This window comes from Pelophylax lessonae (assembly GCF_965119305.1).
Source record: "Pelophylax lessonae genome assembly, chromosome: 2".
In the NCBI taxonomy this organism is placed as follows: Eukaryota; Metazoa; Chordata; class Amphibia; order Anura; family Ranidae; genus Pelophylax; species Pelophylax lessonae.
In genome coordinates this window covers 650,064,141-650,079,231 of record NC_138769.1, presented here as the reverse complement: position 1 = coordinate 650,079,231, position 15,091 = coordinate 650,064,141, and the positions used below count along the sequence as shown (strand labels likewise).

The 15,091-nt window shown below is 45.1% G+C and overlaps 1 protein-coding gene across 1 annotated transcript in view; it reads left to right on the top strand.

Annotated features, from left to right (window-relative positions):
- LHFPL6 (LHFPL tetraspan subfamily member 6) overlaps positions 1 to 15,091 on the top strand; it is a 270,614-nt gene that overhangs the window by 238,572 nt on the left and 16,951 nt on the right. Inside the window, exon 3 of the mRNA XM_082244287.1 lies at positions 13,346 to 13,444. Within this exon, the coding sequence (XP_082100413.1) occupies positions 13,346 to 13,444 (99 nt within the window). The remainder of the gene's footprint in view (positions 1 to 13,345; positions 13,445 to 15,091) is intronic.

The window sequence follows — 15,091 nt, the reverse complement described above, 5'->3', positions numbered from 1 at the left end:
GCTTCCTTGAGCATTTTCTGATAAGTAATCACTAACACAATGATCTTTATAGCTATTTTTATCTTTAAAGGGTATTCTTTTACTATCCACCAATATAAGGAGCATTATTCCCACTGACCACCAATGCTAGGGAGGCATTCTTATCACTAACCACCAATATAAGGAGCATCCTTCCACTGACCACCAATGTAAGGGAGGCATCCTTCTCGCTAACCACCAATAAAAGGAGTATTCTTCCCACTGTCCACCAGAACAAAGGAGGTCTTCTCCAACTGACCATCAATGTAAGGAAGCATTTCCCATAGAGTTCACAATAGTGTGCCATGGGCTGTAGATGTAGTATTTATTTGTAGGGGATTCCTGAGACCTGAAGATTATTTCAAGGGTTCTTCAATGCTACAGAAAACAGTTGAGAAAGGCTGAGAGATGCCAGGGGTCCTCAACCTGCGGTCATTTACTTGCTTTTATTCGTCCCTTGGTGCACTGTCATCCACCGATACCAACAATGGGACATAAACACCCCATCCCTACTCCCCACTGACACCAATGAAGTGGCACAAATATTTCAGATGACACCAATAATGGGGCACAATTCTTCCCAATGATACCAATGAGAAGGCACAATTCTTCCCAATGACACCAATGATGGGGCATTATTCCTCCCACTGACACCAAAGATGGGGCACCATTCCTCCCACTGACACCAAAGATGGGGCACCATTCCTCTCACTGACACCAACGATGGGGCACTATTCCTCCCACTTATACCAATGATGGGACACTATTCCTCCCACTGACATTAGCGATGAGGGCAAATTCCTCCCACTGACACCAATGAAGCAATGGGGAATTATTTTTCCCACTGATGTTGGGACCTTTTTCACCTCTTGAAGTCTAAAGAACATTCAACTGGCCCTTTGTTTAGAACAATGGGGCAAAATTACTCCCACGGACATCAATGATGGGGCACTATACCTCCCACTGACACCTATAATGGGGCACAATTCCTTCCACTAACACCAACGATGGGGCACAAGCTATGCCAGTATGGCAGGGTCATACCTTTGGGTTCTAATAAATGGCAATAACAGCAGAATACTTTTTTCTTGTGCCATCAGCCACAAACATAATTCAGCCTTATCTGGGATATATTTGAACAGCAATATACTGTAGCTCTGCGTATACATTTTCCTGGAGACCTAGTTATAGAAAGATGTTTTTAATCTCACAGTAACGGGCTTGACAACAAATAATATCCGTTTCTATATTTAACTTATGACATATTTTCTCTGTAGTTTCCTTCCTTTATGAACCACCTGTAACACCGCAAACGAGGTCCCTGATCTATTGATTTGGAGCTATTATCTTTTTTACGAGATCAAACTAAGCGTGCACTACAGCAGAAAATAGAAGAAGTTTGGTTAGTCTGCAGCATTAATGCCTTGATGTAGCTCACCTGAAAGTCAATACTTTGTAGGTCCAGGAATGGGAAAGGGTCCACAAAATGTTACCATTTGGAGGTTAGGTGCTTTTAAATCTTTGAAGAGTACCATAAATTGTCTGCAAGGGTTTTTAGCAAGTATTTAGGAAATTCCTTTACGTGGTGAAAATGTCTGCATTGAAGCTCCATTCCCCGTGGATCCCCGCTGACTAGCTGTTTGGACACCTGTTCTATAGATGCTCAGGCCTCCACAGCTGCTATTTTCGGAGTTTAGGGTGCAACCCTGACATGATATATATAAATGTAAAACCAGAGCTGGGGTTTACCGAAAAAGAAAAGGAAAACACTTTCATCAACACCTCTTGAAGCAAGAAGCCAAAACGCAAATGTTGCAGTCCAACTGTTTTAGATGGCCTGCTTCTGAGCCAGACTTCCAAGCTATGTAGATAAATTGGAGCATAATGATCTATAAGTGATACTTGTTTATACATTCAGAGTTATGGTGCTTTTCTACTGCATGGAACCGAACGGCTCGGCTCGCTTTTGTGCATTTCCACTGCTGGTACCGCATGGTACGGTGTAGGAACGGTTCGGTACGGTACGGCGGCGCTTTTCCACTGCATGGAACCGAACGGTACGGCTCTCTAAAACAGTACCACCTCGATTGTGGTTCCAAGAGGTACCATACCGGTACCATATCCCACAATCCTTTGCATGCAGTCACTACTAGCCACTGATTGGTCAGAGAATCATTGTTCTCCCACCCACTTAACTTTAGTACTACTTTAGTGGAAAAGCAAACCACACCAAACCGTACCGAACCGTTCCAACACCGTACCATGCGGTACCAGCAGTGGAAAAGCAAACCGGGCCAAGCAGGGCCGAGTAGAGCCGAGCCGGTACTTGCAGTGGAAAAGTGCCGTTAGTGTTCTGACTATATGATATTCAAGTTTCTGTCAGCGTTAAAGTTTGTCTAAGGCCCTATGCACACTGGGCAATTAGCCCAGCGTGCATGTAAAACGTATAAGCCACCCCACTGTTGGCAACCTGGGAGGCTAAAAGCTTCTGTGGCTGGAGGGTACTAGCGTTTAGAGCAGCATGTGCCCAGGAAAGCACGCCCGGGACACAGGCAGTCTGCATTTCAGTTGTTCGTTCCTGGATGCATACTGCCCTAAAAATTAGTGGCCAGTCCAACTGCAGTTGTTTTTAGTATCTATAGGCTGCCGGCAGTGGACTAGGCCTTCCACCCGCGACCAAACGCCAAAAATTAAATTAAGGTTAAAATCCCTGTAGGATTTTTTTTTCTTTTTGCTGTTTTTGCCCCACTAGGGAGGCTTCCCTTTCCTTATCCCAGAGACACAACAGGAATTGAGAGGAAACCATTGGTGGTGATATCCCCATTAGGTTCAGCAGCAGGAAGGGGACATGACATCCCTGCAGTGAACATTTCCACAGAATCCAGCAGCCTGCACATCGTGGGACAAACTTTATCACAGGTAGGTAAAGTAACTTTTTTTTTATGTCTAAACTCCAGCTTAAAGTAGGAGTGAAGTCTTTCAAGTGGAAGTAAAAAACCTAATTAACTCTAAACCTACTCTAAGCCCCATTCTAAGCCTAATCTATCTAGCCCTGTAGAGACAAAAATCACTATACTTACCGGTTCTGCTCCAATCTGGTCCCAGGCTGAGCTGTCAAAGGCGGCTTCAGTGTGTAGGAGAGGCATCTGACAATGGAAGCCCCATAGTCCGCCTATAAGTGATGTCACTTCCAGGCATTTCCCAGCCGTTGTCAGCTTTCTCCTGCACACAGAATCCACGCTGAAGTCAGGACCAGAGCGGCTTCAGAAGTAGTGTTTTTTTACTTTACGGAGCAAGATAGATTAGGCTTAGAATGTGGCTGAGAGTGGGTTTAGAGTTGGTTAGGTTTTGTCTTTACTGCCACTTAAAAAAAAAAAAAATTCCCCGTGCAAGTAAATCTACAAAAAAGCTAGTACAGTATGCAAAGCATGCTAGCACATTATGACAGACTTACCTATGAAAAGGTGTCCCTCCAGTGGCGCGATGTCACCACTGTCAGGGCTTCCATCTTCACCCGGACCTCCTTGCAGGTTCGCAGGAGCCAGACATTTGAATGGCCGATCCCCGATGAGTCATGATCGCGTTACAGTACTCTGGGTTGATGGCACATTCAGTGTGCCCTCACTTTAGAGCGCAGTGTACATGCGCCGGTGATGACACCACCTGAAGAAATTATGAATATCTCCAAAAGAATATGAGCTTACCTGTAGGTACAAATGACCAAGCGGTGTTTACTATCGCTTTAAGGCCACCACTTTTGGTGCGGAATGCACCCAAAAACATTTGTTTTCCCACACCACATGGAAATGTGCTGCCTTCTGCAGACGCACATGGTTGCCATTAATTCTTAAAGGCACTTCCACACATCTAGCAAATGCAGGTACTTCGTAGCCACCAAAATGCATTGTACCACGGTACCATGTGGCTTGGTGCAGTGTGATTTTAGAAAATGGTGTCTGCAGTACTTTTGCACATTCCAATGCATTGGGCAACCTTTTGGCGTTAATAGGTTGTGTAAAACACGGCACACAGGAACACGGCACGCTCTGACGCATCCTTATGGTGTGAATGAGGCCTTAAAGTGGTTGTAATGCCACTGTGTGATATTGCTACAATCCCCTGTATTACAATAAATGATGTGCCCAGTGTATGTGTTTTTTAAAAAATATGCAGCTCTATACCTTATTTCAGATCAGTGCTTACATGACTGCTCGCTGCTCTCCTCTCCCGATCTGATAACTACAGTGGGAGAGGATGAGAATCCCCCGCTGACTTCAGCCAAGAAGAGGGGAGGAAAGATGGAAAGCGGCGGGCAGTCACGTGAGCGGCACTATGAAATGTGTAAAGCGTCATATATTTCAAAAATTACATACACTTGGCACATCATTTATTGTAACACAGGGGATTGTAGCAATATCACACAGTTATGATAGCAGCAGGAGGGGAGGGGCGGGCACTGACACTAGCTGACAAGCGGGGGGGGGGAGACAGCGGGCTGACGGAGGCATGTAAACTGACCACGGTGTCAGGACTCAGCAGCCACGAGAAACGTGGTCAGTTTACAGAAGGAAGGGCAGCACCAGACAGGATGAGCCAGGTATTTTAGATGATTCAGAGTGCACAGCACAAGCACCATGATGTTTTCATGCTTTAAAGGAACAACCACTTTAAAGTTCATAACTGAAAGGTGAACAGGTTGCAAACAGCTGCCACACTTCTATATCCAGCAAAAAGAAACAAGGTCTAAAAACTGACTAACTCCTCCTGGGATCTTGAAAAAAGATTGAGAGATTACTTTAATTCACTTCTTATCTCATGGTGCAATTACTTTGTGTGTACACAACCCTCTGCTGCGCCCCACACTTACTGACATAATTATTTTTAATTATCTTTGATGTTTAGTGCGTGGTGGAGCAGAGCCTTGAACAGTTCATTAGGTGATGGCGGTCTCACTTGACTGGCGTTGAAGCTGTGATCTGGTTGTCTCATGATCCAGCACGTTCTACGTGTGGGGTGCACAAGTTGTATTGTGCTGGTGATGGCACAGAACAGATGCTGCTGTTTGGATGGCACATTTCTCAGTGTTGTACGGGGCATCTTAAGTATTCCATCTTGGCTCTGGGAAATTAGTGATTGTGGGCTTCTGCTTGTCTCTTGGCCCGAGTTTCTGGCTTCATCCAGCAGAAACTCATGTAAGAGTAATTACTACCATCTGTGTCTGTTGGGTGGCTCTGTCGTATTGCTTCTCCCAGTGCATCTGAAAGACAGGTCAATGTTGTTCTATGTATTTTGCGTTTCTGTAATTGTCAAAGCGCAAATTTATCTCAAGTTTCTGCATAATACATAAGGATGGATATGATAAACCTGTGCATTTGTGCATTATAACTGCCAACATTTTAAAGTGCAACTCCAAGCAAACACCTAAATACAAACAATCTATGTGCCAAAAGATTGATAGAATTTTAGTCCTTCTGATTCAGATTTCCTGCTTCCCCGGTCAGCTCCCTGCACACTGGACAGGGGGTGATGCTGATTCAATGTCCAATAACCAGGCTGCAGGCAACACAGGAAGCTTGATTTGTGCACCAAGAAATAAGTGTGTCACCAACCTGGCTGTGCAGTGAGGTAGATGTGTGTAAGGGCTTGTTCATACATGGGGCTATACTTCAGAACCCTTGCCAGAGGGTGTTTGATAAGCAGTGAGGTTGGCTCCTTACCCCCTGCCAGCACAGAAAGCTGAATTCGTGCACCAGGAAAAAAGTGTGTCATCCAGCCTGGCTGTGCACTGAAGTAGATGTGTGTAAGGGTTTGTTCATACGTGCATCATGCTTTGCTGGGGTTTTTTCTCTTTTTCTGGATCAACTGTGGGTATGAGATTGTGTAAATAGATTGTAAAAAAAAATTTGTTTTGGTTTCCCCTTTTTTTATTTATTGAACTAGATGGACTTGTCTCTTTTTTCAACCAAACTATGTGTGGCTATACTGCAGAAATCTTTCCAGACAGGCAATGAGGTCGCCCCCTTGTCACCTGCGTTAACTCTCAAAATGCTGACCCACTACGCTGTAACCATCTGCATTGCATACAGCTGCAGAATGTATGCAGCGTGGCTCATTCACCTGAATGGGCCGCGTACAGCAGTGGTACCGCCAGGGACACTTTGTTGCTGAAAGGTCAATACCAGTGTCAGTATTGTCTTGCTGGATCGTGGTGTGAAAAAACGTGTCGTTTCCAGAGACAAAAAAATCATCTGGGACAATTGTCAAAAGCTTGCCTCAAATGTTAGTCTGCTTGTACAATGTATGACATCTGGGGCCCACACTGGGCGGTGTTGTTTGACCTTTTTTGCTGCCCAGGATAGACCTCGTTCTTCTTTGGATTGACTGGCCCTTATGGTTTTGGCAGTTTTTCAGCCTATGTTGGGGACCCCCGTAGGAACGGCTTCAATAATTTACATATCGTCCCTTTCTTCCGCTTTGTTTTTACTTTGATCTTGCACTCCCCTGATAGCATCCATTTGCTGGTGACCCTTCTGATTCTTTTGGCCCCTACAGTAACATCTATTGTGGATTGTAGCACACCTAAGATAGTGTAGGGTGTGTGTACCTAACATATATCACGTTTTGTCATTTTTTGTAAGATATTAGCTCTAAAAATATTTTAAACGTGTATCCTGAAGAAGCCCTCATCTCGGACGAAACGCGCTGATCCTTAAACCCTATGGGATCTATCTCTATGTGGATTTGTGTACTGTATGTCAATGCATAGAACATAATATATTTTTTTGGGGATCTGTACCTCTCTTGTTTTAAAGGTTTTGTACAAATAAAGTGTATTGATTTTATATGGACTATTTTAAAAGAGTTATCACTATCCGAGCACTTCACAATCCCCAGCTCCAATAAGTCTCTTGTTATAGGGAATTCATGGGAAACATCTCCCTTTCCAGTACAATGTATTAAGTTTAGAGAGAAATCGAGAGTGTTTGTGGGGTCATGTTAGACCTTAACTAGATGTGGTTGTAGGCTACGGTGATTGTTCAATTTATTAGATTTAAAAATGTTCAGAAGTTCAGAAAAAAAATATATTTTTTAAATGTTACATTGGTCCAGCTTGGGTACATCTAATTCTTCATATCCCACATCCGGAGGGGGATCTGGGGATGCAGAAATGCACTGTGGTAGCCTGTGCTACATTCAGTCAGCGCTGGTCTCTTCTGAGTGCTGTTTAAGCAACTTGCCATCTGTATACTGAATACAGGGGATCGCTCACTGAGCACCTCCACCATTCAGGGAACGTCTTGTAATTTTTTTAATGGCTACAAGGCATTCTCTGATTGGACAAGGCAGTGATTGTGATGTCATTTGCCCCTTCTCTCTCTTGTCCAGTGAGATAATGTGCATATTTTTATTGAAAAAAATATTCTTCTTATGTTGAGTTCAGCAATCACTTAGACAGCCCCCAGAAGAGACCGAATGACTGAATGTAGCACAGGCTATCACAGTGGATTTCCGCAGCCCCCTGAATGACATGTGGGCACGCTTATGTGCCCGCGACATGGGATTGTGGCTGCCAATTTTATATAAAAAAAATAAATTTTAGGTGCTTACAGCTTTAAGGCCTCAAGTGGCCTGTTACGGGGACTGGAGGCGGGAAACACATTTCTTGAATCCTGGCCTGTCACGGGGACTGGAGGTGGGAAACACGCTTTTGAATCCCCTCACGTGTACTGGCGGGCTATATAAGCCCCTGCTATAACAGGATTTCTTCACAATTTCAAAATTGTCTCTGTACGGCTGGGCGAGCTTCCCTCCCTCCCACCCTGTCGTGGCACCATTTATGTGGTTTTGTCACCCTTGGGACTCTGCTTAGTGAATTTCAAGTTCTATGACTGAGTGATTTTGATGTTTTAATATTTATATTTCTCTAGCGCTCATCGACAGACGTAGTCCTCGGTGATACACCACCTTCGGGTTATGTTACCTCCGCAGGAGCAGGACTAGACAGGAAATTAAAAAGCTCTGGCCACACCCTAGGGGCAGTCCCAGAGGGTATATCCTCTCTCTCTCTGCCTCAGCAAATCAGTTATTTTCTGTCTAGTTAGGAGTAAGGACCTAGATACCTTGCTGGGATCTTAGGTCCTGGCAAGAATTTTTTTCTTAAAGGATTTTTTAGACAGCTTTTTTTTTCTCCAGTGTTCCTGTGAGATCTTCAAGCAAGAAAGCTGAACTGGGCGACGGGCTGGATGTTGAGATCCGGTGGTCACCCCAGTTCAGCCTACGAGCGCGTGCAGGCCATAGCTCCGCGCTGGGTCGGCCGCGACAAAGTCCCATTAAAAGGACTAAACCCGCGAGTTAAACATCTCGCTGAAACGCCAAAGACCATGAGTCACGGCGTTCGTATCGGTCGACAGCCCTCCCGCCCCGGTGGAGAGGGGTACTGTCAGGAGTTGGTGCCCGCCTGGTTCCGGTATGGTGAGTAGTATGTTCCCCCTTTTTTCCCTGACGGGTTTTGTGGTGAACGCGGGCCCCTCTCTGTATGGTAAGAAAGAGTCCTTTCTATCCTATAACATGTCACAGATCCTCCTACTTTGAGTGTGATTTTTTGTGTACAAAAAGCCAGGAGGCTTGGTTTGGGAGCTAACAATCTATTGTATACATGTTTAAAAGATGTAATCTGTGGCATTCTGGGAATCTTATGGGTTAAGTATAAGCTACCTACCAGTCAGAAGCCACGGACATGTAGACTGCCTTCCAAATCAGATCTCCAGCTATTAGCAGGCCTCCCGAACGGCCATGCGGTCCGCCAGGGCCGATACCGCAACCACGCCATATCCCCAGGCAGAGACAGTGTTGTGTGCCCTGCAGCACACCGACATTCAGCAGGCCGCCGCCATTTTTTCTTGCAGGATCGCACGAGCCGCCATTTTGGCGTAGCCTCGTGTCTCCAGCATGGGGGCGGCCATGTTTGAGGTGATCCTACACCTCGTGGAGCTTGGGGGAGGTGCCGGTAGGCGTGCAGAGGGGCGGAGCCGCCTCCTTTCTTCCTGGGCAGCCAGCCAAAAGACTTCCTGTTTGTCAAGACAGCGCTGTAAGCTGTTGCAGTTTAACTCTGAGCATCAGGTGGTAAGCCTGGGGGTCTATCTCTCTCTCTCTCGATCGATAGCTAGCAGGTAACACTAAGGGGCTTTTTGTGGCGCTGGGGGTCAGAAAAAAAAAAAAAAAAAAAAGTTTTTTTCTTTACCTTTGAATTATATTATCCAGGAAGTAACTGGAGTTATCATGGACCCTGCCACACATATTCCCCCACCTGTTTCCCTCGAGGGGGCCTCGGGACCCGCCGGTGCACAGAGTATAGAGTCATTTACAGCAATTTTGGAGTCTATGGTGGCTCGGGTGGAGGCGGCCTGTCAGGGACGGGGGTCAAGGAAGCGACCCCCGCCTACCCCTATACTATCTGACACCTCTGACTCAGATTCAGAGATGGTCACGGCAGTTGCAGGTTCCTCTGCAAGGGCTGCTATCCCAGGTAAAGCCCCCTCAGAAAGTGAGGAGGACGCTTCTTCTCTTGCTATTATTCAGGAAGAAGCATTGGTGGACGCACTAGTTGTGGCAGTGCAAGAAACCTTAAAACTTGAGGCTTTACCGGCAGAGGCAACTGAAACAGAGATGCCTTTTGGTACTAATAAGCCCATCAAGACGGCGAAGGCTTTTCCTGTACCTAAATGTTTTGGTAATCAGATTAAAGGAGAATGGGAGCATTCTAAGCGTACCTTTACTATTTCCAAGCGTATTGCTAGACGCTATCCGTTTGAGGAATCCATCATTAAGAAATGGACGGTACCACCAATCGTGGATCCGCCTATTTCCAGGCTGAATAAAGCCACGGTTATTCCAGTGGAGGACACTTCGTCCTTTAAGGATCCGGTGGATCGAAAGATAGAAGCAGAGTCCCGCACTATCTTTTCTCTGATAGGGTCAGCATTTAGACCAGTAATCGTTATTGGTCTAGTTTCCCAGACACTTACGGAATGGGCGAAAATGGTACGCCAAGATCTTAGGGGAAAAGATATTCCCCAGGAGACATCTGATTTGATGGAACAGATCATACAAGGGCTACGGTTTATCTGTGACGCAGCCTTGGACACTACTCCCCTATTAGGGCATGCATCTAAGTTAGCAGTGATCCTCAGACGTGTGCTGTGGTTAAAATGCTGGTCAGCTGACCTAGGTTCCAAAAAGACCTTGACCAATCTCCCTTTTCAGGGGAATCGTCTATTTGGGGCCAACCTAGATGAAATCATTAAGGATGCCACTGGGGGCAAGAGCACTTTTTTGCCACAGGCTGCAAAAGCTAAGGGACCTCGCAACAAGCGAGGACCTTTCTTTACCGCCCATAAAGGACGCCAGGCTGGTACTAGCGGGAAAGGCAAGATTCCTCCAGGAGGGTTCAAGAAGGGCTGGTCGGACAAGCAGGGGACCAACCCAGCCAAACCCGAAGTAAAGGAGTACACAGCCTGAAGGTGCGCCCCCACCCGGTTTCAGGGTGGGGGGACGTTTTCACCGGTATTCAGGACATTAGATCGAGCATCAACCACCACTACCGGTGCGATTCTTCCCTTCCAACATTTAAGTACTACAGGAAGCGGTAGTTACCGTTCCCTGAATAGATCTTTTCCTTTACCTTTTCCCAAGATTAGTCCCGATACCTCACAGGAATCGGATCTGGTTGACCAGATAGGCCAAGTAGCCTCTAGTCGGGTGACTTCGGTCCCTGAGGTTCAACCAGAAAAGATCTCCTTTCCTGATAACTATCAGGTATCTGATAAATGTGTGGGAACAGAAAACGACCAGACTTTCTCGGATGGTCGGGGCCAGATAGCTCTAGGGACGCCTGGTTCAGATCCAATCAGCGCCAGTGGTCCTAGAAATTCTAGGCTGGCCTCCTCAAGCCGGCCTGGCCGACTTGGACATGTTAATCGCAGACGTTCCGTGGGAACTTCGTCTCAGGGAGTGTCTGTGGTCTCAAGGACCAATTTACCTTCGTGCTTTACAGTCGCTGGTTTTAATGGCCTGGCCATTGAGACCCAAGTACTGAAGGACAGAGGTTTGTCTACTTCAGTCATTCCTACCCTTATTAAAGCAAGGAAAGCGACTTCCAGCAAAGTCTATTATCACACATGGAAGACTTATATTGCGTGGTGCGAATCTTTAGGATTTCCTCCACGTACCTATTCGGTGTCTCGAATATTGGCCTTTTTGCAACAAGGGGTTGAGCAGAAGCTAGCCTTGAGCACCATCAAGGGTCAAGTTTCAGCATTAGCAATCTTCTTTCAGAAGCCTTTAGCTACCAAATCCTTGGTGCGGAATTTCATCCAGGGGGTGCGGCACCTGGCTCCTCCAGTCCGCGCGCCCTTACCGCCCTGGGATCTTAATTTGGTTTTGTCGGTTCTACAGAAACCTCCCTTTGAAAACATCAGGGAGATTCCCTTGCTTACTTTATCCCAGAAGGTGGCCTTCTTGGTGGCTATTACTTCTGCTCGCAGGGTGTCAGAACTGGCTGCATTATCATGCCAGTCCCCATACCTAGTGATTCATAGGGATAAGGTAGTACTTCATCCTAAGCCATCTTTTCTTCCCAAGGTGGTTTCAGATTTTCATCTGAATGAAGATATTGTACTACCTTCCTTGTGTCCTCAGCCCAAGCATCATCGGGAACATGCGTTGCATTCCTTAGATGTGGTCCGGGCAATCAGGGTATACCTGAAAGCTACGGAATCATTCCGTAAGACGGATTCACTTTTTGTGATCACGGATGGCCCCAGAAAGGGTTTGCCTGCATCTGCCGCGACCATTGCCAAATGGATTAGACAAACGGTGGTACAGGCTTATTCTATTAAGGGTCAGAGTCCTCCGTTCCCTGTTAGGGCGCACTCCACTCGAGCGCTCAGTACTTCCTGGGCCTTTCGCCATCAGGCGTCAGTGGTCCAGGTATGTAAGGCGGCCACCTGGTCGTCGGTACATACCTTTACAAAATTCTATAAAATTGATGTGACGGCATCGGCGGATGCCTCATTTGGCCGCAAGGTTTTGCAGGCCGCAATTTGAGGAGACCGGTGGTCTACCTCGAGGGTTTTTTTCTGTTTGAAAAAAAAAAAAAAAAAAAAAAATTTTTGTTTTCCCCTTTTTTTGTTGAGTCTCATCATTAAGGATGAGCATTGTAAACTTCTAGTTGGCACCGGTTGGGCCTTCTAGATTGGGATTTGATTTTCATTTTCCCACCCCTCAGTTGTGATACTGCTCTGGGACGTCCCGAAGGTAGTGTATCACCGAGGACTACGTCTGTCGATGAGCGCTAGAGAAAAATGGATTTTTGTAAAATCTTACCGTAAAATCCTTTTCTCTTAGCTCATCGACAGACGTAGTCCCCGCCCCTCTGTTTTGGAGTTGGGTTGGGTTAAATTCTCTAAGCACTGCTTTTTCACATAACTGATTTGCTGAGGCAGAGAGAGAGAGGATATACCCTCTGGGACTGCCCCTAGGGTGTGGCCAGAGCTTTTTAATTTCCTGTCTAGTCCTGCTCCTGCGGAGGTAACATAACCCGAAGGTGGTGTATCACCGAGGACTACGTCTGTCGATGAGCTAAGAGAAAAGGATTTTACGGTAAGATTTTACAAAAATCCATTTATTTTAATAATATTATTTATGTTTTTTTTAATACATTTTAATTTGAGGAATTTTAAACCAATAAAGGTGCCGTGGCCATTTTAAACACCAATTGGTTGTATGTTTTTATTTATTCTATATTTTAGTCTGTTAGTTAAGTATGAATGTGCGACCTACAATCCCATGTGAGATAAGGAGGATTAGATGTAACCAAAAAATAGGCAGATTGAAAAAGTGTCCACACACATTTCAGTGTTGTCTTTCAGGGACGGTTAACACCAGAACCATACAGGAACATGTGATCCGCGTTCCTGCGTGCTCCCCTGCAGTGTTATTTCACTGCCCATTCTTTTTGACGCGCTTGTCCCGTCCCGTGTTCTGGTGTGAACCGGCCCCAAAACTGGTTTTCTTACATTTTAATTGCAAGGTATTTTTACATTTATATTTGTCAGTAGATAATACAACATGTACAGTCAAATTGTATTGCATGTGACTAGGCGTACATTTACGTTTATACTGTACTTTGAGATCAAAAGCAACTGCAACTATGGATTTTCTGTAAATTTATCCAAAGTTCTTTAATTTATCCAAACATAATTATTATTTCCCAATTTAACAGTATAATAAGAAACACACTTATTATGGTTTTGTTTTTTTAACACAGGGCTGCTGATTGGATCTGGTTGTGCTCTCTATCCTCTGGGCTGGAGCAGTGAGGAAATTCGGCAAACGTGTGGAAACCTCTCAGCACAGTTTGAACTGGGTAGGTACAGATTTCTCAAGTTGACATTAGTTAAAATATTGATAATCTCTTAACTTGACTTGGAATAAATTTGATGGGTAAAAACCCACCAGCCTCCATAAGACTTGCCTTTCCCCCACTAAAATGTCACTCATTGTGTAAATTGAATAAGACGGAGAGGCAGCACGGCAGCCGTTCAGCACAGGACCCAGAAGCTATTGGAAGTCACTACAGTGTTTTCCGGCTTCTAGGGGGATCCCACAGGTATGGTGTGTGTGTGTATATATACTGTATATATTAGGCTTGTGACGGTATCAGATTTTCATGCTGCGATTAATTGATTAAGGTTTTGCCACGGTATACGGTATTATCACGGTATTCTATTATTAAATTTCCACCTCACTTCAATTTCATTGCTGAATTTAGGGGCTTTGGTTCACTTATGCACATTATTATATAGTCAGTCAGTACAGACTCTGTGAACCAGGCCTAAAATAGGTCATCAAGCAGTGTCTGGCCTAACTGGTGATAACTGGTCCTGGCGCTCGGCTCCGATCCGATGGCCTGGTCATTAAGAGGGCAAATCCTTGTGGTCAAGAAGTGGTTAAACCTGAAGGAGGTGTTGTTTATAAATTACTTTACTATTGCTTTAGGCCTGGTTCACATGTATGCGGGTTGGGGGCCCACATTTGCACAGGCATAGCAGCCCATTGATGTGAATGGGCTTGAGCTGCTATGCCTGCGTTTTCAGCTGAAAAAAGGTGCATGCAGAATTTAAAAAAATGCAGTGGCCATGAAATCCATCCTTCTTTTGCACCATGCGACTTACCTGCCGTTGCTGCACACGCAAACTGTTTTTAAATGCCGTGCCCACGTATACAAAAAATGCAGAAAGCTTGCCAGAGCAGGAACTGCAGGTTAGTCGCATGGTGCAAAAGCAGGATGGATTTCAAGGCCACTGAATTTTAAAAAAATGCTGCATGCACCTTTTTTCTGCGGAAAATGAGGACATAGCAGCCCGTTCAAATCAATGGGCTGCTATGCCTGTGCAAATGTGGGCAGCCAACCCGCATACATGTGAACCGCCAACCCGCATACATGTGAACCACCAACCCGCATACATGTGAACCAGGCCTAAAGCAATAGTAAAGTCATTAATAGATAAAAACACCGGTCCTCCTGCAGGTTTAACCACTTCTGGATCGCAAGGATTTGCCCCTTTAAAGACCAGGCCATCGGATCAGAGCGCCAGGACCAGTCATCACCAGGTAGGCCAGACACTGCTTGATGGCTATATAATAATGTAATGTGGGCTGCTATGCGTGTGTGTGTGTGTGTATGTATATGTATATGTATATATGTATATATATATATATAGATATATATTAGAGCTGCACGATTCTGGCCAAAATGAGAATCACGATTTTTTAGCTTGGAATAAAGATCACGATTCTCTGTGTAACAAAAAAAAAATTGGGATAACTTTACTGTTACGTTTTTTTTTTTTATTCATTAAAGTCTATTAATTGCGTTTGAAAGACTGCTGCGCAAATACAGTGTGACATAAAATATTACAACAATCGCCATTTTTTTCTGTAGGGTCTCTGCTAAAAAAATATATAAAATGTTTGGGGGTTCTAAGTACTTTTCTAGCAAAAAAAAAACTGA